Source organism: Cyphomyrmex costatus, unplaced genomic scaffold, assembly GCF_001594065.2.
Source record: "Cyphomyrmex costatus isolate MS0001 unplaced genomic scaffold, Ccosl1.0 scaffold826, whole genome shotgun sequence".
Classification (NCBI taxonomy): domain Eukaryota; kingdom Metazoa; phylum Arthropoda; class Insecta; order Hymenoptera; family Formicidae; genus Cyphomyrmex; species Cyphomyrmex costatus.
In genome coordinates this window covers 230143-255804 of record NW_017280404.1, presented here as the reverse complement: position 1 = coordinate 255804, position 25662 = coordinate 230143, and the positions used below count along the sequence as shown (strand labels likewise).

Below are 25662 nucleotides of genomic sequence, written 5' to 3'. Positions count from 1 at the left end.
AATGATATAACATTAGTATAAAATAGGGTTATAATTTTACAGTTAACAAAATAACTGTTATGTAAATCGCGTGTTAAATTATATTTAAATTGTTACTGTGAAAATCTATTTTTGTGTTTTGTAACTCGGCGAAAAGAGAATAGGATTTTTCGACAAAATTCTCCAATTCCAATTTCATTTTCAGAAATGGCCCTAGAAACATCTTCATGGCTAAATCTAAGCTTGGATAAAATTCTGTGAAAATCGGAAAACGACCACTCGATTCAGGTGACGGATATGTCTTCGAAACCGGCCACGATGAAGGGTGACAACAATACTAGCGACATGATTTCGCGACGGAAATTTTCGCGTGAATTTTCCTTACATCATCTATGCAAACTATTATAAACTATCAACTTTATCGTTGCGACTTCCTAAACATAATATTTCACTTCTTTCCTGATGCACTGATATTGTGACCAACGAAATTGTCGTAGACATAAAAGATTAACGATCGAAAAAATGTATTTTATTACAGGTAGACTTCCAATTATGTGTCTACGCATTGTCGGCAGTTGATCTTCTTTATTTTCTCAATTCAAGTATTTCGTTCGATGTCATTGAAAACAAGAGAGATCTTTTATTAAACAAATATCTTGGCACCTTGTCAACGATTATGGAGCAATTGAACTGCAAGATGCAGCCGCCCACCATAAAGAAACTGAAAGATACTTTAAAACGAAGAGCTAGCTATGGAATGATAATATCCTTTACCGTTTTACTGTATATGCTATGTCATAGAACTGAAACGAAAGATTTGGAGAAGACATTTTAATTATAATATAATAATAATAAAATGACTCTAAAATTTCTCGAATACATTACATGTATCGTTTATTGCAAATTGCAAAAGCTAGAGTTTTAGTATTAATGATACTTAATTCTTACATATTATTACTCTTAATTATTACTCTAATTATAACGAAAACTTAGTAATCGAAAATAAAATTGAAAAACTCGCAATTATTGTAAAATGATTTATGATAATACTTTCTAGACCTTATTTGTTATTCGTTTCATGAATTAATTATTTTTTGAACAAAAAGGTATCGCATGGGTGCTTGTCTTATCATTGTTCTTTTATTTTCATCAACGTTATTTGATGGATAAATCTGCATGTACTATTTACCAAGCTTCTACAGTTATCTAAGACTCTGATGTAAGTACAAAGCCTGTGATGAATGAATAAATGGATGTTCTGATGAAGATATAAAGCCTGTTATTTCATCTCTGTGCGTATCATTTTGAGGCTGGCTTTACGAAACAGCACAGTGAAATGTTATAAACATTTAAAAAAATATAGGACTGAATTCTAATTGTAAGACAAATAACTTCAGGTTAGTTGGTTTTACGTATTGTTCATTATTAATACTTTAAGTCTCTTTTTTATTCCCCCGCATTAGAATTTTCTTTGTACTTCCACGAAAGTACAAAAATATCAGATACAAAGGATGTTTCATTTTCATTATCTCAGGCGAATAACTCGACAAATGGAAAAACGACAAAAATAACTTGACAAAGTCTCCGATCGACGACTAAAATCTTTTAAGTGTTGTTCAGAATTATAACTACAGAGCCATTTGACGTTTTGTATCTCTTATTTTCATTTTTACACTAAAAATTTATTTTTAGCATTATAAAGACATTGTTTTTTAGACATTGCTCGTTGTTTAATGATATAGCGTTATATGAATCGCATCCTTTAAAAAAGAGGAGTTTAAATTGCGAACATTATGTAACTCGTAAACGTTACGAATAATTGTAAAATAGTAAATACAACACTGATATTACTTGTGTTATTTTATATTTTAACTGTAAAATGTGAAATTATAACTTATAATATTAAGATTATATTATTTTAAATTGATATTTATATGTATAGTGGGAAATTCTTATAGAATTTTATTATTTAGAATAATTTTACTCAGAACAGTATTTTTTAAACACAACTTTAAAACTATATAAATAATTTTCTATTTATATAATTTTTCCTTTAAATAATTCCGCATTCTAATATAATATAATATTGTAGAAATCGAATTTCTTATTCAAAGTTCTGTCGCAAATGACTATTATGTATTTCTTAAATCAAAGAATATAAGCCTTTTAATAAATATATTGTTCCAATTTGTCAATGCAAATAAAAATTGTTGTACTATTATAGACTAACAAGAAACGCAATATAGTATATATCTTATATAAAGGAGACAACCTTCGTAATACATAAAAATTTTAACATTTAAATTACTTATATACTGAGAAAAAAGTTGTTTATTTGACTAAATGCAGAATCCGGTTAGAAAAAAAGAAAACATGATAATAAATTGTATTGCGACTGAGTTATTGTAAAAAATTGTTTTTGCATTTTGTAACAGCGGGAAGAACAATAATTTGTCGAAAATATTCTCCAATTCCAATTCTACTTTCAGAAATGGCCTTAGAAACATCGACATGGCTAAATTTATACTTCGTGGAGAAGATTCTGCGAAAGTCAGAAAACGACAATTCGATTGAGGTGATCGATATATTTTCGAATCCAGCCGCGATAAAGGGTGACAACTATCTCAGTGATATGATTAGAATTACTGCCGAATTTTCGCGCGATTCTAACAATAAAGTTAAAGAGAAAAAATCAATTATTATCAAACTCTCACCTACACATGAAAGTGTTCAACAAAAAATGGTAAGTCAATTTATGCCCATTTCCACCAATATAGATCAACTTTAATCTCGGTTCAATTATTGATCTTCGTCTTTTTCTATAGTTCTAAAAATTAGAAAAGATGAACAGTAAGTTAAACCGAGATTAAAGTTAATCTACATTGGTGGAAACGGGCATTAATGTTGTTAAATTTTGTTTTTAATAAAGAGAGGAAGATGGAGAAGAAGGATGGGGGAGAGAGAAGGGGTGAGAGAGAGAAAGAGAAAAAAGAAAGTTATAACTGTGGAAATTTTATTATTTTGGAATACATTCTATTCAATAGGAAGATTAGGATAATTATTTTTTATCAGTAATTAAAGTAGGGATTCCTATTTCTTGAGCGCAAAAAGTCAATCCTTTTGGGATTTTTTTTTTACAAAAGCATACATTTTTCAATTCTGGAATATTGTATTCCGGAATTCAAATGTATTGACTTTATACTCTTTAGTAAAAAAAGATTTCCAAAAAATCGACTTGTTTTGCTCAAAAAAAACTTCTAATATAAAATCATTTCTATGAGTAAATTAAAAAAAACTAATATATATACATGTGAAAAAAACATTTATTATTTGTTTAAAATAAATCTTGAAATTTTCTACAAATTTTATATACCTATGATTTTTATACAGGTCTTTATATCATAAATAATTTCATGCTTGTTAGATTGAAAAATTTTACTTGTTTATTTTAAATAAACGTATTACAGGTCATACAATTAGGCGTTTTTCACACCGAGATGTTGATGATGTCGGATACTTTGGATAAAATGAATAAGTTACTAAGGCCGAAGCACCGCTTGAGTGGGAAAATCCTCTATATGCAAAATGAAAATCCAGTACTTCTGGTGATCGAAGATTTGGCGACTCTCGGCTTTCGAATGGCAAATCGTCTGTCTGGTCTTGACTTAGATCATTCCATATTAGCAATTCGCGCACTTGCCAGATTTCATGCAGCCTCCGTAGCCTTATGCGAAAAGGTAAATCATCAAGCGTAATTTATTATAATTAGTCATAACGTCTCGTTGCAATGATTACAAATTCGGATCATAGGCAGAATACAAGGATTATTAAAAGTTGAAATTTTCGAATAAATATTAAACATAGAAAGCTTTTAATATTAAATATTAAGATATTTTTGTTAAGAGTTTTAAAGTTTTAGCAGACGAGATTGTGAATTGGCCAGATGTGAAAAAGTAAGATTTGCATAAATAGCAATGTTTATTGCTCTACTTTTAATGTTTAGCATATTTTATAAATAATACAAGATAAGCGTTTAATATTTATAGGAGCCAAAGCAAAAAAACATGTATAGGAAAGGAATGATCCATAGTGAGAATCCGTCAGAAATGAAAGATATTTTCATTAAAAGCACTAAAGCTTTATCAAACGAGATTGTGAATTGGCCAGAATTGAAGAAGTAAGATTGCATAAATGATAATATTTAATGATTTACTTTTTTTAAGATATTTATATAAGATAACTATTAATATGAAGAGGTAGAACATGTTAAGGGGAAAAAAATATAAGTACACAAATTGCACTGTTTAGAGCGAATATTTATATTATTTTTACGTAATTTTTATATGACTTTACATTTATTTGATTTTTAGTACTAGATATTCGGAAAAAATTGGTAAACTTGCCGATCACATATATGAAATAGGATTGAAAGCAACCAAGTTCTGTGAGGATGAATTTAATGTTATTAATCATGGTGATTGTCATGTGAATAATATGTTATTCAAATATGATAATTATGGCAAACCTACAGATCAAATTTTTGTAAGTACCATCGCACGTCATACAAAATTATATACTTCCTCCAAACATGAGTGCTCATTAATGTATCATTTTTACGACTTTATATTATTACAAAAACTGAGATTAAATAAAATCATTCGTGAAATTTTTAGTACATACTCATATATGATACAACATGTGTTGCTGAAACAACACTTTTATTATATGAACAATTTAACATAGTTTATATATATATGTCAATCACTTTATTCCAATTATTTAAAATCTAAATTTTTATTATAATTTTTATTACACTGTGTGACCACAAAAATTTTCCAAAGGGCGCGTGGGTTTGGTTATGTCGGAGGCACGGCCCACTACCATTTCCCCAAGGGATTTGGCAAAGTTAGATCGTACAAAGATGGGGAATCAATTTATAGTTATGAATTTTGAGGAATACAGGTAGCGCGATTTGAGGTCAAATATATATGATAACAAATATACGCGCATGGTAATATTTTTTTCATCACTCTTCTACGCAAAAACGTTGCTGTATAGGGCACATTACGACGAGCACTTGTAATGAAAAATTCTATGTGTAGCGAGTGGGGGCATATTTGTTTATAATTCATTATGTTTATAAATCATTTATAAGCAGAGTTCCGGCCTCTACATATTTTTAATCAATTTTTTAATACCTGAGTCCATCACGACACTTGCAGAAAAAGTCACTTTTTCTACATGATGTCTTACTTCTTTTCTGATGCATACATTGTCTCCAAATAATTGCCGTAGACATAAAATATTGACGGCCAAAAAAATTTGTTTTATTGCAGGTAGACTTCCAATTATGCGTCTACACATCGCCGGCATTTGATCTTCTTTACTTTCTCAATTCAAGTATTTCCTTCGATGTCTTTGAAAACAAGAGAGATTTTCTATTAAACGAATATCTTAGCACTTTGTCAACGACTATGAAGCAATTGAACTGCAAGACGCAGCCGCCCACCATGAAGGATCTGAAGGATACTCTAAAACGAAGAGCTAGCTTTGGAATGATGTCATCTTTTACTGTTTTACAGTTTATGCTGTGCGATAAGAATGAAGCGGTAAATTTGGATGAAATGTTAGGCACTGGTACTTATATAAATCCAGGTTTAAAGAATGAGAGTTACAAGAAAATGTTGATAAAAAGACTACCATTGTATGACGAATGGGGTCTACTGGATCTCTAATAATACTTCACGTTAGTGATAAAAAAATAAATCATAGAAAAAAATGTAGGAAATAATGATATTAGATGTAAATAGTTATAACAAATTCATGAAACACATAAATAAAAAAAAATTCAATAAATTCTTTAGTATAAACTTTACACAACGTGATAATTAAGTTTTCAAATAAAAGGTCCATAATAAATGTACATAAAAAAGATTAAGAATATTTATTAATATCTATCTATGATAACCATCACATTCAATACAATTCTTGTCTGCTTTCTAGCATTGTTTACGATTATACAACAAATCTCGATTGTCCATAATAAAACTCCTTTCCTTGACTCGTCCTTGATCCTCTCTTCAGTTTGTTGAATCATCTGATCTTCGAATTCCTTTTTTATTGTAAATTTCAATTTAGGATGTTAAAAAAATGTTTCAAACTATATGTAAGCCCAAAAGATGTCATAAAAGTATCATAAAAATGTCTTTTGAGATATAAATGTCTAAAAGATATCATAAAGACATCTTCTAGATTTTCCTTGTTGTCTGACTGTACAGTCTACTTTAGCACCGACAAGAATTGCATTCTTGAGAGAAAAAGAGTTTAAATAGTACATGACATAGTACTTGTAATTTATAAAATTAATAATTTTTCGTTTCATTATTTAGCTCAACATCTAAAATTTCTTCGACATCTTATTTAAAGTATGAATCATGTACAAAAACTTTTGCATGCGTCTTCTTGGAAAAAAATGTTATTTATAAAATACTGTACAAAAACTGCGATATGTAATGAGTACTTTTAGGAAACGTGCTATCAGCGCTATTTGTATTATAAAACATACTATATCCTTGTGTCTAATGGATGGTGAAGATAAAATAGACACAAATAGCTTCACCTCGAACGCAACCATTACATGTTGAACAAACTAGTAGACAGTTGAAGACCAGAATTTATGAACTCACGTCAAAAATCACATAAGGAGAAATACAAGTACTCATTCGGTTATTACTGTATTATTATAGATCGATCATAATTTTAATATTAAGATACTAACACGATCATAATTTTAAATCAAATCATGTTGAAATTATAGCTGTTAAACAAAATTACGAGAAACAATCAAATTTCGAAATTACTAATAGTAAACAGTAAGAAAACGACATTAATTTGAATTTATACACGGAATTACATCTTAATCAATAATGTATTATTGCTACTTAAATATTCTCAAATTTATGTTTTCTGATAACATCTTTTTTACTTTGATCTTTCCAATCTCAACAAATCTAATCTCTCTACGATGATTTATAGTTTTCTTTATAACATATGTAACCGTCTCATACATCATTTCAGTACTCTCTTTAATATATTCTGTCCTTTATTTTAAATAAATGAAGAATACATTACGTTCCTAAGCTTATCTTTAACGCTTATATTTTCCCGATTAATTATCTTTTACATGATGGATTTAATTGTCAAGACTCATCTTACTTGAGACCATCCAACCTTCTAATTAGTTATGGGATAAAGACTTCCAATATCGTTTTTAAGTTGAATAATATAACCAAAGGAGTTACGTAGACGGATTACACAACATAATAAGTTAACTAATCAAAGGAAGAAAAGAAAAATCAATCTTTTCTTATTATACTCTTAACTCAAACAGCGATTTTAAATGCAGTAAAATACGGCCGTCTTAAATATGGACGAACATAAAGAAAGATACGACGATAAAGCAGATAAAGAAAATGTTCTGAATAAATAGTGAAGAAAAAATTAGAAAAACCGGAATTATGAGTTTGGAGGAAACTGGCTGGCTGGAATAAGAGGAAAAAACATAATAAATTTTATAAAGAAGAAACGGTCTAAATCGAGCGGTAATAAGATTTTTCATAAAATAAATTTCTGGTTTACAATGTCAATAAAACATAAAAATATAAAATATAAAATAATATAAAATTAATATCGAACGTTTCGGAACCCACACGAGTCCTTCTTCAACAATTTTTATCGTTGTTACAATACCATAGAGATGAAAGCATAATCTTACGTTCTAAGCGACATGATATAGTGAAATTTGTTCGAAGAAATTGATCCTCCTATTTTTGTGTGAATGTGGAAATTGTGTAATAAAATGTCTAAAAACAAGAGCATCTTTAAGTATTTGTCTGATTCTGTTAAGCGCAAGTGTTACATCAGATGTAATACTTAGGGATGCTCCTGTTTTCAAACATTTTATTACACAATTTCCACATTCACACAAAAAGAGGAAAATCAATTTTTTCGAACAAATTGTACCACACCATGTCTCTTAGACATAACAAGATTATGCTTTCAACTCTATAACATCGTAATATCGACAGGAGTCATTGAAGAAGGACCCGTGTGTGTGAGTTCCGAAACGTTCGATATTAATTTTATGTTATTTAAAATTTTTTATATATTTTACATTTTTTATTTTTATGTTGTATTAACATTGTAAAGTTACAAGAATTTATTCTATAAAAAATCTTATTACCCCTCGATTTAGACCAATTTTTCTTTATACTTTGAATTCCAATAACGAGCAAAGTCTAATTATACTAAATTTTATCGCGACAAAATTATTGTAAAAAAATCGTATTTTTAGTGAATGGGAAAGACAATGCTTTTGTTGAGAAAATTTTCCAATTCGAATTCTACTTTCAGAAATGGCCCTAGAGACGTCAACATGGCTGAACCAATGCTTCGTGGAGAACATTCTGCGAAAATCGGAAGATAATAATTCGATCCGGGTGATCGATATATTTTCGAAACCAGCCACGAATAAAGGTGATAACTACACTAGCGATATGATCCGAATTACTGCAGAATATTCGCGAGACCAAGACAGCTGTAAGATTAAAGAGAAAAAATCAATTATCCTTAAAATATTGCCTAAACTCGGAAGTGTTCGACAAAAGTTTGTAAGTTGATTTAATCAATTGTACCAGAAGATTTACGGGTTATAGCCGTGTCTTTCTTCATTCTTAATGCCGATGTTCCATGAACCATGCCGTTCACATTATCAGGGCAAGGGGTGCACTGATACTGGTTTTAATCACTTTTAATATTCCTAATTTATGGAGAAAAAAGGAAGAAAAAGAAAAAATAGGGAGAGAGAAAGAGAGAGACATAAATCTGAAACAAATTTTATTGTTTTCAAGTATATCATATTTAACAGAAAGATTTTAGAACAATTATTCTTGGATAAAAATAAATAAAATATATATTTAAGATTGTTAATCTTAAATAAACTTGTTACAGGTCACAAAATCAGGTCTCTTTCGAACCGAAATGTTGATGATGTCAGACACCTTGAATAAAATGAATAAATTGTTGGAGCCGAAGTATCGTTTGAGCGGGAAGACTCTCTATGTGCAAAATGAAAATCCAATGCTTATAGCAATCGAAGATCTCGCGTCTCTTGGATTTCGAATGGCCGATCGTTTGTCTGGTCTTGATTTAGATCATTCCATATTGGCGTTTCACGGACTTGCCAGGTTTCATGCAGCCTCTGTAGCCTTATGTGAAAAGGTAAATCGTCACGCGATACTTATGGTACATCATTTGCCCTTCATACAAATAAGTTGTATTTGAATTTCGAGAATCCATTAAATTTGTTATTTTTTATACTTACATCAGTTGCGTAACATGTTGTTGCAGATTATTAAAAATTCAGATCTTGGCACCGATACAAGGATTACTCTTGCTTTTAAAATGTCTCTCCAACATGTGTGTTGTCTGAGCTATCTCGTAACTTTCTTTAAAAAGAAAGATCTATTCTAAATTTGTCAGAAAATTGCATGTTATAGAATAGTATTACAATTATTGCGTAAATTTTTTATATATCTAAATATACGTATATAGTATTGCAAATTTTCAATTTGCTCTGTAAACATAACTATTTATCTTTATATTCAAATGATAAATATGTACATAAAAATGTTCTTTAATAAAGATATTTTAATATTTAGGAACCACAACAAAAAGAAATGTACTTGAAAGGAACATTTAACAAGCAGCAATCATCGGAAATGAAAGATATTTTTATCAAATGTACTAAAGGTTTAGCAGACGAGATTGTAAATTGGCCTGAAGTAAAAAAGTAAGATTTTTTAATACTCATAATAACGTTTTACATATGAGACAAGATAAATATTTAGTATAGAATCAGAAAATAGGGCAAATACAAATACATATAATATTATGCTGCTTAGAAAGAATATATGTACAAAATATGGCTTTTACATGAAATTCTTAGAATTTTACATTTATTTAATTTTTATTATTAGATATTCGGAAAAAATTGCTAAACTCTCCGATCATATATATCAAATAGGGATAGATGCAACCAAGCTCAATAATGAGGAATTTAATGTCATTACTCATGGTGATTTCCACGTGAACAATATGTTGTTCAGATATGACAATAATGGCAAACCTATTGATCACATTTTTGTAAGTATCATCATATTTATATTAAAAATATATATTTTTAATTTAGAAGAATGATTTTATCACACGCGCGCGCGCACCAAAGCTTATAGTCACATTATTTTATTAATCTGCATTTCAAAATTTTTATGATAATTTTTATAGTTCTGTTCAAACAATAATAATAAATTTCAATAAAAATAAACAAAATAAACTAAATAAATAGATAATATTTAAAAGAAAAACGCTATTACAATACTAATGTATTTTTTAATTGTCCGCAATGTCAGCTTTAGCGATTAAGATAAATATACGGTGTGCTAATATAGTAAAAAATACTTGGAAATACAATGTACAATATGTAAATAATGCAATAACCTCAGCTGTTTAATCGCATTCAGCTCATAATTTTTTTATCCATATCATCCGAGCAAATTATCAGCTTTGAAAAATTTTATAAATATGACATTCCTAAACATGATTTATCACTTTTGGAGTGAATAGATCTCAATTTTAATTCAATATTGCCGAGAGGTAATTCAAATTCAAAAGATTGATTGCGAAAGGATTCATTTGATTACAGGTTGATTTCCAAATGTGCGTTTACGCAACGCCTGCACTCGATTTAATATTTTTTTTCAATACAAGTCCTTCCTTGGATGTCATGGAAAACAAAAAAGATATTCTATTAAATGAATATCTTGACACTTTGTCAGCAACTATGAAGCAATTGAATTGCAAGACGCTGCCGCCTACCATGGAGGAACTGAAAGTTACCATAAAGCAAAAAGCTCATTATGCAATGATAATATTCTTCGTCGTTTTACCATTTATGCTGTGCTGTAAGACCAAGGCAACAGATTTGGATGAATTATTGAGTACTGGTAGACATCCAGGTTTCAAGAGCGAAAATTATAAAAAATTAATGATAAAAAGATTACCACTGTATGATGAATGGGGTTTATTGGACCTTTAAAGTTTGTTTCACATTTTGTGATATAAAATAAAAAAATAGAAAATCAATATAAATCTAGCAAATAAGTAAAATAATTAAATATAAATAGTTAGGTTACACAGCTTTTCACGCCAGTTTCGCCAATAATAACCAATATGTAAGGATGCGGTACCAGACTACGTATTAAAAACTGAAATTAAAAATTTAAAGTTTCTAAAAATTTAAGTTTTTAACAACTGGTATAAGCTCAATTTGTTCTTGACCTGGGAGGTATATTAAGTTTAATTTGGAAATTTATTTGAGCGGATATTAATTTAATTTAAAAATTTAAAGATTGTACCAATTAAAACAAAAGAAGTTAAAATTTCTTCGTCTTTATTGGTTAATTTTCAATCTTTAATCTCGAATCTTAATCTTTAAAAAATGTATAGATTGATTCCGACTTAACTTATATAAGAATTATTACTGCACTGTCCGTTGACATTATAAAAAAGATGGCTTATATAAACAGAACTGGATTATCATTGGAAGCATATACTATTTTATCTTAAACCTTATCACATATCCATTATATAATACTCCTTCTCCCCTTCCACAGAAGTCCCCCTTCTGTTTTCTTTGACGTATGTACAATTCCTTGCAGTTAGTTCTACTTCTTCGTTACTTTCGATTTACTAGGTAAAGCATTATACGTTCCGAGTTTAAGATAATAATAAAAAAAAATATATATATCTCTAACTTATAAGTACCTTCAATTTGCGTATTTGGAAATCTATATTGCTGTCTCACTTCCTAAATATAATGAATTAACAAGGATTGTTATTAATTTTTCATTTATGCATTTAACGTTTTAAAAATTTGGCGAGTGACTATATGTATCAACATCTGCGGTTATATCGTATTCAATTAATTTTATAGCTTTTTATTTATGTATAATTCCAAATTTTTCACTTAATTAATATGTAAGTCGATAATACAGAAAATTATTATATTTCGAATTTGTTAAATATTCTAATCAATTATTGATTTTGTCTATTCAACTAGTTTTTTATTCTAACAGTTAAAGTGATTTTGTTAAAATTTGTTAAAATATATCAATCACACACAGAGTATAATAGTAATCACAAGAATAACTGGCTTAATGCTTTTACGATTTTGTTGATATGACTTAAATTTTAATTAGCTAAATAAAATAAATCTTACTCGGATATATGTCTAATAATGAAAACATTAATTATTAAACTGGACAAAGTATAAAAAATTATTATACATATGTATTATATATGTATAATTGAAGTTCCCCTTCAAACATATGTTTTCGCGTTTTGTGTTAAAGAGACAATATATAATACGGTGAAAGAGGCAATATATGTATATAAATATATTGACAATATATATACAATAGAGACAATATATATAATTTATCGAAAAAATTCTCCAATTTCAATTTCAGAAATGGCTCTAGAAACATCGACGTGGCTAAATCTATGCTTCGTGCAGAAGGTCTTGCGAAATTCAGAAGGTAATAATTCGATTCAGGTAACTGATATATCTTTGGAATCAGTCACAAACAAGGGTGATAACTATACTAGTGACATAATCAGGATAATTGCCGAATTTTCTTATGACCTGCAAGGTGACATTAAGAATACAGAGAAGAAATCCATGATTGTTAAAATCTCACCTACACTTGAAGGTGATCGAAAGAAACTTGTAAGTAGATTTAAATTTAATTTATATAATATTTCTAATATGTAGAGGAAGAAAGGAGAGAGAAAGAGAGAGAGAGATTAAATTGTAGCAGAAATTATAACTTGTGAGAGATTTTGACTTTAAGACATATTACATTTTAACGTTATAAGATTATAAGAACGAATCATAAATAAAGGTCATTAAAAAAAAATATTTTTCACTTGTTTGATAACAAATTTATATGTAGAATAAAATTATTATTTATTTACCATCTGAGAAGCCGAAACTTTTTATTACAAAAAATGTTCTTCGTATACATAGATGTCTACATATTACAAAAAATTGTATATTGTTAGAATAAAAAAATCTATTATATATAATTCTATAGACAAAAAATCCCGTTGTTAATTTTAAATATAAACTTACAGGTCACACAATTAGGTTGCTTTCACAGTGAGGCATTGATGATGTCAGATACCTTGAATAAAATGAATAAGTTGTTAGGGCCAAAGCATCGCTTGAGTGGAACGATTCTCTATGTACAAAATGAAAATCCAACACTTTTAGTGCTCGAAGATCTCGCACCTCTTGGTTTTCGAATGGCTGATCGTTCGTCTGGTCTTGATTTAGCCCATTCTGTATTGGCACTTCGCGGACTGGCTAGGTTTCATGCAGCCTCTGTAGCCATATGCGAGAAGGTAAATCATCTCACGATCAGTCGTAAATTCCATTTACTTAATACTGTACGTTAAAAATTTATCTTATTACTACAAAATATATCTAATATTATAAAACTAAGTACTATAATACTATAAAACTAAAATGCTGTGCCCTTTGTTACATCCTATGCGGATTTTTTTGCTTATAAGAAATAAATTAAAACTTTATTGTGTTTATACTAATGACGTCAAGTAACAAAAAAAATTCTGGTTATATGAAAATTATTTTGCATTGCATAATATTATTTTAAATTAACATTAAAATCTAAAAAAAAATAGGTTTTTTCTTTATAATTTGTATTTATTATTATTAGTTGTTTGGTTATTCATCTTTATTGTTTTAATAATTAAATTTATAATTTGTCTTAAGTATAATAACAATTGGAAATAAACATTTTTTGGTTGTTTCCAAAATGGATAAACATCAATATCTTTTAACAAAAACATGTTAATATTTAGGAACCAAAAAAAAAAGAAATGCATTTGAAAGGTACATTCAACGACCAGCACCCGCCGGAAATGAAAGATATTTTTATTAAAAGTACTAAAGCTTTAGCAGATGAGATTGCAAACTGGCCAGAAGTGAAAAAGTAAGATTTGCATAAATTGCAGAAATTAATTGCTTTATTCTTCAATGTTTATGATAACGTTTTATATGATACGAGATAAGTATTTAATATGAAGATACTGAACATGTTAAGTAAAAAATTGCAAATATAAGTATAGTATAGTTTTTCCATAATTTTGTACAATTTTGTGTTTATGTGATTTTTGTTTCTAGATACTCGGAAAAAATTGGTAAACTATCCGATCACGTATATCAAATAGGAGTAAATGCAAGCAAGCTGTTTGAAGATGAATTTAATGTTATTAATCACGGTGATTTTCAAATGAATAATATACTGTTCAAATATAACAACGATGGCAAACCCATTGATAACATTTTTGTAAGTATTGTCACGTCATTAAAAAACCATGTACTTCTTCTAAACATGAGTATTCATAGATTGATTATAAGCGCAACTTTATATTACAACTAAGATTAAATACAATATAAAATTTTTGTAAAATCTGATTTACATTTATCGGAATCTAATTTATATTATTGAATGACGTTAAGTGACGTTCCATTTCTTTTGTTGTGAATAAATTTTATTTCTAATCGAATTGGTTCAAAAGATTGATCGAACAAAAAAATTTGTTTGATTACAGGTAGACTTTCAGATGTGCGTCTATGCATCACCGGCACTCGACCTTCATAGTTTTCTCAATTCAAGTCCGTCCCTAGACGTTATTGAAAACAAGAGACATATTCTATTAAATGAATATCTTGACACCTTATCGGCGATTATGAAACAACTGAATTGTAAGACGCTTCCGCCCAGTATGGAGGAATTGAAGGCTATCTTACAACGAAGAGCTAGCTTTGGAATGATAATATCCTTTACGGTTTTACCATATATGCTGCGCTGTCAGACTGAAACAGATTTGAATGACATAATAAGTACTGGTTCTTTTATGTATCCAAAGAGCGACAGTTTTAAACAATTAATGATAAAGAGGCTGCCATTATATGATGAGTGGGGTTTATTAGATCTCTGATTTATACTTCACCATTAGTGATAAAATATAAAAATTTAAAAAAAAACTAAAAGTAACAAACATGCATAATCGTAGTTAATACATTAAAGTTAAACATTAGATACGAAATGTTTATGTAAATAAACTTTTATAAAAGGAAATGCGGACTAAATATTTTATAAAAATGGTTTCCAACAGCACGGAAAAAAGTTACGGTTGCCACAACCAATCTAAAGCCGTAATCACACTACGGGTTGCGCGCTCTGTTGCGATTGAGATTATGGTTGAATGTTGAATTGAGATTACGCTTAATATAGTTGTCTACACCAAACGTAAACGGAGAACAAAGTTTATGAAATCAAGAGGGAGATACGTCAATATTTTACTCGACGACGAGAACTATGAATATATGAGTGGTCATGTAATTGACGGAAGAAATTTGCTACCCGCGACAGTTATTCAGTACTCGTTTGAAAAACTATTGGTATCATGAAGGGAGTAATGCACACAACGATACCAATAGTTTTCCGAAATGTAACATTTATTCGTGCTACACATTTGTCGAAAAATTATGCTGTAGGACAATGTATTACAATACAGACAGGTATTTACAAGATGAGTGATTTTAATTATACATAGGTAATCGATATTTTGTCAGAAATTTCCTTAATAGTATTTGCAGGTACCAAAAAAATGTGTACTTTAAATTAATGTATAAATATATGTATTACGCCATACTTTACAATATAGTTGAAAAATGTCTAAATGTTTCTAATCGATTTTTAGCGAATACTGATTACGGTTAATACATATATTACGATAATAAAAACGCAGTATAGTCAAATATATGAAAATGTTACAGATGGAAAATTTGAAATAACCGAAGGAAATAGCGTTGTTGTCACAGGTTGGTGTACGAGACATTGAATGCAGAACAGGAAATGATTCCAACAGATCTGTTATCGGAGAATAATGATGAAAAAACAATACATGATGGCACGAGATATCTACACAGTTGAAATTACGTGGATACCAGTAAAGCGGCATGTTTCATAGATTAAGGAGTGCCTCTATTTCGAAAACACGAGGACAATCTTTTTCGTTTGGAAAAACAATTAGGAAACATTATGAATAATATGTTACAGATATAAATATATATAGCTATCTATACGTGATCCGAGAAACGTATGTTACAACCTAATAAATGCATTTTGTTTTATTTTTTATGTCTAATTCTATGTTAGCAAAAAATTATATTTAAAAAATGTCTATAATATTTAGAAATTTTATTTTTTGTACATACAAAAATATAAATTGTTTTACAAAACGTTAGTGTGTGTGTATATACATATCCATGTGCAATGATTTTACTTAAAATTAACTAGTTTTTTATTCTAACAGTTAAAGTGATTTTGAAAATTTGTCTGCTTTCACAATGATTTTACTTGAAATTAGCTATTTAAACTTGAACTGATTTGATATTTGTTATAAAATGGCGATGTATACCGCTGTTTATCCGTCAAGTGCCGGTCAATCTCAAGCCGAAACTACCGAAGATACGGAACGCACTGAAATAACTGTGAAGAAGAAATGTCTCGAGCAAGGATTCACAGAGCACGATCTCTGTCCATTCGTAAGTACACAAATATAAAAAATAGTGTATCATTGACGGATCAAGCATTTTCTTATTTAACAAAAATTGTTGCTTTTCTTTAAGAAATTACAGTGGTCCTTCGGATTAAATTCAGAAGTACCGGTTGTAAATCTAACTACTAAAAATCGTACGTTATTGGCGTACGCCTGTTCGCACGTGGCTGTAATTTATGACTATAGTTCGAGGAAAATGTTACCACTCCTAGGTCACGTTGGTATACGTTTGAGTTTGTCGCGAAACGATACTGATTACTGACAAATAATACTGAAGAAAGATCTTATAATCCTTTTTAGCGAAATCCTGTTAAAACGTTATCGACCTCGCGTGACGGCAAGTGGTTACTAACAGCGGATTCCGGAGAGGACAGTGTAGTAGTGGTTTGGGACACAGAAAAGGGGTAGAAAATGTTTTTTCTGCAGTTATTTTGCAAAGTTCTAATATTACTCTTTGTGGCTAGTATTACTTTGTGACTTATGTATTAAAAAGTAAGTGGAATTATTAACATTTTTAGGATTCCCGTTTGCACTTTATTTAATCCACATAATAATGAAGATATTACAGCTGCTGGTATTAGTCCTAATGCTAAACAAATAGTCACCGTTAGCAATGGCAAATGTCAGAATGTGCATTTCTGGTTATGGTCTTATGGAAAAGACAAACCAGATGGTTCGTTATCTTCTGTACATTCATTAATTATTTTTCTCGTCCTAATATATTTGATGCGATATGAAAATCGAAGCATTAATATATTATTTCATATTATTGTCAAGAATTTTGTATCCCTTTTATATTATTATTGTATAATTATTATTTATCAAAAGCAAAAGATGCGATTATTATAACTAAAATTTTTTAAAATAATTCAGAATTAGCTAATCTAAAATATTTTTATTAGCATCGACTTCGTTAGTCAACATTACTGAACGTGTTAAGGGAATAACTTTCAACGACAAATGTTCGGAACAATTTGCGTTGACGACTGATTATCATGTTTTATTCCTAATTTGGGTTGGTAAAAAATATATTATTATACTTTATATATGTATAATCATGTTACATCTTTTCGTTTCCTAACTAAAATAGATAGTTTAAAAGAATCATTGATATAATAAATATCAGAAGTAGAAATTATAATAAAAATGAAAATCATAAAGTATGATCAGACATAAGACTTTACATATAATAAAATAAAATATATTTATGTGTTTCTTCTTAATTTCATAAATAAGAATGGTCACGCTTTGAACTACGATTGTCCCAAAGTTATGGCAAAAATTCAACGTATTGGTGTCTTTAATGCATCATGCTACGTATCAAAAATACAACAAGTATTTACAGCAAGTACAAATGGTATCATCTGTATTTATTAATAATTTATTAATAACTTAATTACTTATCAAATAAATATTCTCTTATAATGCTATTATTTTAGGCTACATTTTAGTATGGGACAACGTTTCTTGTGAAGACAAGCACACTTCTGATGATACTAATTGTAAAAAGAAAAAACACAGAAAAACTCTTCATTTACAGAAAAGCAATATTACTGTTATTATTGATAACGAAGGGTAAATTTACAGTCTAAAATTATTTTAATAAATCTGGTAATAGTCATACTTTTTAATGTAATTTAATTTCGTAGTATGCTTGTTACGGGAAATACAAATGGTCGTGTTACTTTCTATGATTACCAATTGAGACTTTTGTATTGGTGTGAAAGTCTTGATTCTATTCGATGGCTAAGCTTCGATCTTCAGTCTAATTTGTTACCTCCGGTATTTGTCGTTGATGTATCTAAAAGTAAGCTTTATTTTGAAAGAATCCTCTGATAAAAAATATTCTTATAATATCTCTTAATAATTTTACAAACTTTTTGTATTTTTTAAATTTTATGAAGCTTCTTAAAAATAAACTTTTACAAATTTCTTAAATTTTTAGAAATCATAGAAGAATATCTTTTAGAAAATAGAAATTTTTATAAATTTCAGAATTTATATAGTATTAATAATTATTCTAGAAAATATGCAGATATTTACATAGCATTTCTGAAAAAAGTTCTATCTCGTGTAAAAAATCTTCCAAAAAAGATTTCCTAAAGAATTATAAAATTATACAGAAATTTAAAAAAATTAAATAATTTATGTAGAAATTTTTTAAAATTCAGAAATTTACATAGATAACTATTATTGTTTATATAATTTGAAAGATTATATAAATTTATAAATAAATTTTAAGGAGAACATGCGCAATGAGATTTTGACCAATAATTTACTTATATTATTGGTTATATATTTTAATAATATAGTCAATGTTAATGAAATCACTTATTAAAAATATTTAAAAAATATTATGGTATCGGCAACATAGTATCCTTGAGAAATGTTTTATTAGGGTCTTTCCAATATCTCTCTTATGTATCTTGACCCAAAAGTCATTTCTTCTTAAATATACTTTTCGCTTTGATGTCCGGGAAATAGAAATAAAAGCATTATTATGCATATATCGATATGCATGATAAAGTGGAAAAATAGAGTACGGATCATGATATATTAATATATATTTCTATATAGTAGACGAGCGTCAAGATGACAGCAAAACGGAAACAGTTTTAAAACTGAATGTCAATGCAGAATATATTTCACAAAATTACAAAAGTGATAAGACCGCCGAAACTAACAAAATAATATTGAATTCTTTGCCAACGGATGCTACTCTACAAAGCTCTCCATTTAATATTCGAAATTTTCTTGCGTGTAAGAACTTCTTGCAAAAATTACAATATTATATGAATTATTTAATGTTAAAACAGCAATATACATATTACATATATAACACATATATAACACATATTGCTGCATATATTACCGCATTCTTCTTTTTATCCACATTTCGCTTTAGGTTCTTCTACGGGAATAATAGCATTAATAGAAATTCCGAAGCAGAAATGTCACTTGGTGTTCCGTCATCCGGCTGCAATTGTGACTAGTATGGATAGTCATCCAGAAAGGTGGGAAATTTTCAAATACAGAGACTTAGCAAGATTCTGTTGAAATAAATATAGTATAAATAGTAATTTTTCAACAACAGCAACTATGTAGTTGTGGGCGACGTTCATGGAACCGTACATTTATACAATTATGAAAAGTGCACTCTGTTAATATCTAGAAGCATACCACGTCTTCCAGACTATCGGCCAATTCTCGAAAAACAGATGATTGAGGAAAACATTATTTATGTCACCTGTCCGCAAAGGGAGCATGAGACCGCGAAGGCCGTTACGGCTCTAAAATTCTCACCAAGATGTATATAGATGATGTATACTGATGAATATTTAATGTCTCTTTATTATTGTAAAGGGAGAAAAGGAAATTCACGAAAAGAATGCTTATCATCTGTTTAGGCGATATGCTAGTGTGTGGCTTAAAGAACGGGGCAATCTGGATTCTACATCATATCACCTTAGATCCTATAGATGAAATTCCATATAAACATTCTTCAACAGCTATTAGTAAAATTACTTTCACACGGTGTGCCGAATATATGGCTTATGCAGTAAGAAAATTCTGCATTCCACGATATTTCGTGAATAATACTGCACGTTATGACAATAAATTTAATGGATTATTAATTAAATAAATTAACCTCTTCTAAAGGTCAATAAAACAAAATTTATTTGTAGGATAACGCGTTGACTGTAGTAGTATTCAAGAGAAACAGTACGAAGGAGTCTAATGTGTGGAATTTGATCGGAAAATATCACTCACATTATTTACCTATCAGAGATATACTTTTCGGCCCGGCCGCATCCGATTCCGATGCACCGCGGTTTTTCTCTTTGGGAGAGGATCGAGAGCTCGTCGAATACGATCTCGCGCACAGGTTGTATTGTAAATGTCCTATTGTGTTATGTACTATAGAAATTACATTTGGTACAAATTTTTATGTACGTAAATGTTATTAAAAATTATGTTTTTGAATGAGATTTATAATATAATGGAATTATGTAATCATATAGAATAAAATTATATGGACAAAATATCATGTATAAGATAGTAGAACAAATATTTATTTCAGAATCATTAAGAGAAATGTGAAACATGATTTTAATAATATTTCACTTTTATGATTTCTATATTTTAATCAAAGATGTATTTCCAAAATTTATAAAAATTATTTCATGATTATATTATTCAAAAAAACTATGTAATTCATTAATCGCGTAGCGATTACAATTCTCTCTATAGTTAATTAATTAAGTATTTGAAAAAGATAGCAATTTTTCATTTGAAGAGAGGATAACGTTTTGTAATTACATTACAGCGGACCATATCCAGTGCCAGGACTTCAAATTTTGCGTATCGATCAGATCGAACAAAGTGCCGTTCCTCTTTGCCTAGCATGGTATCCTGTATCCGGCATTGAAAAATTCCTCATGATCACAAATTCTGAAGTAATACTTAGTCTTGCGATTCGTATAGATCATGTGAGAAAAATGTAATATCTCAATCTACAATTGCAGTACAAGTATAAGATCTTTAGTGATACTACCAAGGCAATTCGTGGAACTTACTTAGGACCCACGTTCAAAAAACCAGTAGAACATTTTCAAGTAACACACGAGATATATAAGATATATATATAACTGTTTAAACAATTCTAGAAAAATAGAAAACGTAAATTATACAGTAGAAATATTGAAAAAATATTCTAATAGATGTAATTAAATTTTAAAAGCCATGGAAATAATAAAACGTTAAGTGATCATAGATATCAATGAGTGTTCCAAAATTTATTGCCAATACTAAAAATGTATAGTGCACGTGACGAAAACTATAGAATTTCAGTACTAACAGTAAATTTTGGAATGCAGCTAATATAATACATAAGTAAATAATTAAACCGTCTTTTTTTCTTCAGAAATATCCATTAAATATTTTATAATAACACGTATAAAGTAAATAATTAAAGAACAAATAATTAAAGAACTTATTTCTAAAAATTTAAATTTAATTCAAACTTTCCTTTTTCTTCCTTTTTTTTATCAGAGAAATATCTTCAATTTGTAATTAATTAATTACTATATTAAAAATCGCTATAATATTATTAGATTTTAACCGACAAATTTATTGACAACGGCTATGCGGTATTTGCGACCGATAGAGAAATTGGTCTTCAGTTAATGCCTTTCGATGGTAATCCGTACAAGATTGTCGGCATGACAGGCCATCCTCAAAAAGTTAGATATTCTCTATGCATATTTACTTTTAACAATTGGCATACACGATTCATTTTTATTTACAGATAATAGGTATCTCTGTCAGCAACAATAAGGAAATACTTTTCACCGCAGGTTACAATGATCCTTGTGTATTAATGTGGAAAATACAACTGAAGTTAGTTGCTTCAATAGTAAATTATGTAAAAATTTAAAAAATCACGTACATTTCTTCTACTTCAACAATCTACATTACTAAAATAACAAATCTCTCCTCTCTTGCTTCCTATAAATCCAAAAAGTACAATTCTATTCTTAACGATCTTTTATTGGCAATCTTATTATTTAATTAAACATTTCTAACAAAAATTAATTTTATGATAATTAATTAAAACAGTTTTACAGTTTAGTACTTCATAAACTGAAAAAAAATCACTGATTATTGTGTAAACACGTTCTATAAAATATGAATATACGAACAAAAAAGATTCATGCACTGCAATTGTGTGTAAAGTTAAACTTCTTGGTTCTGACATCATCGTTTAATGACTTTAACGGCATATAAATAACGATTCTTATCATTAAAGAAACAATTTTTTTTAGATCTGTTGACGTAATGGCACGATTAGGCGGAAAAGATCTATCGCCGTTTTATTGCCTTATCAAAGGTGGGAAAAAAGGATGGTTAGCAAACGAGATGAAGGATCTGTTCTATTATGCGCAGATATTACATCAAGGCGAGAATACGACCGCAGCTAGAATCGTCTCCGACACCGTAATTGTCGAGCAGATTCCAAATCTTATGCGAGCTATTGGATATTTTCTGACGAACAAAGAAGTATACTTTTGCAGTATCATGAAGCATAATACCTATATATATGCAATTTTTCATAAGTCATGATTTTAATTTTAAATGTTGAATTCTTTGACACTAACTCCGGAGATATCTTTTTTTTAGACCTTTCAAAATTTCAGTTACTCTTATGATTGAAATTATTTTTCAAATTTTTTTACACTATACATCTTTTTTCTACAAATTAAAAATTTTCAAATGTAAAATTATTTGTCAAAGTAAACAATAAGTAAAACTAAATTGTTTTTATAACTAAGGCAAAATATCTGTTTTTAAGATAGAGAATATCATGACAGAAGTATGCTATAAACATTACACTGAAACCGGTAAACTTGTCGAAGAGATCACTTTTGAAGAATTCGTGCAACTGTATGTGAATCACCGACCGGCGTTTGGAATTTGCATGCGCCACATAAAGGAAGCTTTTCATACATTTATCGAAGAGAATTCCGACAGCATGGATCCAACTTTAACACGAGAGCAGTTTGTAGATATTTTACTCGGAGGAATAATATCGAAAACTTTAATGGAAAATGATAAACCTATCGGTAAATTAATAATTATAATAGTTAACGTAAACTAACTATTATGTATTATTACGTACCATTAATCCTTCGGAACTGATATCAAAATCTGTAAAAAACAGATACATCTATAACATATTTAATTTATGTTTATTAAAGACCACTAATTCCAGAAAGAAATCAAAATGATGTAATTTGCATTAAAAAAAAAAACTGAATTTAGATCCATATTCTTTAAGTACATATTAATAAGAATAATTCAAATTTTTGAACGTAACATAAAGGAAACTGAATTATTTTAACAGATTTATATTTGAGTGAGCCTAATAGATCTACCGTTAATTTCGAAAAATTAATTGATGTATTTATTTATTGATTTCGCCAAAAATATAATCATCAAATTTTTAATCTAAAAAAATGCAGGATTATAATAATGTACTAGAGACCATTATCTCCTTATTTAATACTTTATTAATCCTGCTTCTACTTAGATTATATATTGTATCATAAATCAAGTGTAAATTAGTAAATTATTTCGAATAAATAAGAAAACATAGACTGTATTCAAATTTGGATAAACGATATGTATAAAAAAATTGAAACTAAACTTGCAATACTTTTAAAATAAATATCTTAATAATGGTTCAATATTTCTCTTATTATTTTTTTTTATATTATTTGCCATAGGTGAACCGTTGACTTTGCAAGAAGCATATACATATCTCAAGATACTGATGTTTCCTAAAGAAGAAATGGTTGAGACTCAACCAAGTTTGTCTCAAAGATCCGTATCCTTCAATTTTCGTTTCCTTCCGGCGGTAACTATCTCCCTCATAATACGTTTAAAAACATTATGCAAATAGGCATAAATAAGATAAACTAGTCATTAGGCTTCCCGAGAGTAATGTATTATTACGTTATGATACAGAGGATATCTTACAAAGATTTCACCATGGATATCATGGGTGTTGAATCATTGGAGGAAACTATGGCTGACAATTGAGAAAATCAGCACGACGGTTACTTGAAGTATTCTAAGAGGAATTTTTTACAGCTATGTACCGCTGTGACAAGGTCCGTTAAAAAGAGATTAATAAATCAAAAACAAAAACTGCGCGCGCGATTGTTTGTTCTTTTAAAGTTAAAATTAAGATTAAGAAGCGCTCGAATAAAACGCTGGCAGAATCGTCGCCAGAGTCCGTCATTTGCTTCTTCGGTTCGCATAAAAATATTTAAACTATACAGCACACGAAACTCTCGTACTTGTTGCTGTAATACTGTTCAGCAAAATTTTTAATAAACATTTTGTAATCATTATTTCTAATATTACAGTACTTGCAATTACGCGTTATTTTAACAATCAACAATTTATAGCCAAAGAACAATGTCTATCTGCCTATTCGCCGATAATCCCGTACAATAAAATTAATACAACCACAGATAATTACCATAGACCGGCTTTTTCTACGTTGTAGAATTGTCAGCGGAAGAAATGTTTTGTCCGTTAAAAGAATAAGATTTTATTCCGAGACAATACCTATATGATAGACTAGAAGCAAGGAAAGATTCGCCTTCCGAGAGGTACATTGCTTTAAGGAAGCGCTACACAACAATATTCGCTATACCGTCGTCATTAAAGAAACCAATCAATGATGTTGAATGTATATAGCGATTAAAAAATTTAGAGTAGTTTGATTATCAATAAAAAAAAAGAAGACAATCATTTCTGTACCCACGGTTTTAGAAAAATTAAAAAGACCGGGGTACAGATACTGCCAGAAATACTAATCGCAAGTCGAATTGCAATTAGGCGTATCAAGTGGAGATCCTAAGATTCGTAAGACGCAACCCTGCCACATTATTAGGCTCGCGTACGATTTCGCATCATTATCTATACTATCACCAACAAGGTATCATTAAACACCGACTTATACAAATTTGTAGGATTCTTGTGTTAGCTTGTAATATCACACATTAAGTTTATTCCACTGAATAATGAGAAGATTCAGATTAATCGATCTGGATGTCAGTGATTAAATAATATATATAATATATATGTAACATATATATGTATATATCGAAATATTATTTAAGCACTACTTGTAAGATACATTCAGACATAAGACCTCGTTATTTAGTTGTGTATTTATATGCGGTCTAATGTTATTAATTTTATTATTATATAGACATCTGATAATATTTATTACATCATTTTTTTATTTAAAAGTTTATTTCCATCCACGTTCATCCATGTAAATGACAGAAAAAATGCAGTTTTCAAGAACATACACATATTGTTACTGTAAATATA

The 25662-nt window shown here is 29.0% G+C and overlaps 4 protein-coding genes across 4 annotated transcripts; all 4 read left to right on the top strand.

The window, feature by feature from the left end:
- The first annotated feature begins 1296 nt into the window (after positions 1–1296).
- LOC108781530 (uncharacterized) lies at positions 1297–5804 on the top strand. Its single transcript, XM_018549506.1, has 6 exons — positions 1297–1376; positions 2469–2722; positions 3447–3716; positions 4026–4156; positions 4350–4521; positions 5316–5804. Exons 2-6 carry the CDS (start codon positions 2471–2473, stop codon positions 5712–5714), a joined length of 1224 nt encoding a protein of 407 aa, XP_018405008.1. The 5' UTR covers positions 1297–1376; positions 2469–2470; the 3' UTR covers positions 5715–5804.
- Positions 5805–8393: 2589 nt separating this feature from the next.
- On the top strand, positions 8394–11377 carry LOC108781508 (uncharacterized). Its single transcript, XM_018549481.1, has 5 exons — positions 8394–8648; positions 8989–9258; positions 9699–9829; positions 10017–10182; positions 10742–11377. The coding sequence occupies exons 1-5, from the start codon at positions 8394–8396 to the stop codon at positions 11132–11134; spliced, it is 1215 nt and encodes a 404-aa protein (XP_018404983.1). The 3' UTR covers positions 11135–11377.
- A 1191-nt stretch (positions 11378–12568) lies between these two features.
- Positions 12569–14118, top strand: LOC108781507 (uncharacterized). The gene is made up of 3 exons (XM_018549480.1): positions 12569–12826; positions 13234–13503; positions 13984–14118. Exons 1-3 carry the CDS (start codon positions 12569–12571, stop codon positions 14116–14118), a joined length of 663 nt encoding a protein of 220 aa, XP_018404982.1.
- A 2479-nt stretch (positions 14119–16597) lies between these two features.
- LOC108781505 (WD repeat-containing protein 66) lies at positions 16598–24354 on the top strand. Its single transcript, XM_018549479.1, has 18 exons — positions 16598–16738; positions 16823–16969; positions 17053–17156; positions 17271–17425; positions 18192–18327; positions 18402–18559; positions 19658–19766; positions 19847–20061; positions 20160–20311; positions 20439–20638; positions 21080–21209; positions 21279–21368; positions 21867–21995; positions 22061–22152; positions 22578–22812; positions 23105–23375; positions 24039–24169; positions 24280–24354. Exons 1-18 carry the CDS (start codon positions 16598–16600, stop codon positions 24352–24354), a joined length of 2670 nt encoding a protein of 889 aa, XP_018404981.1.
- The last annotated feature ends 1308 nt before the right edge of the window (positions 24355–25662 follow it).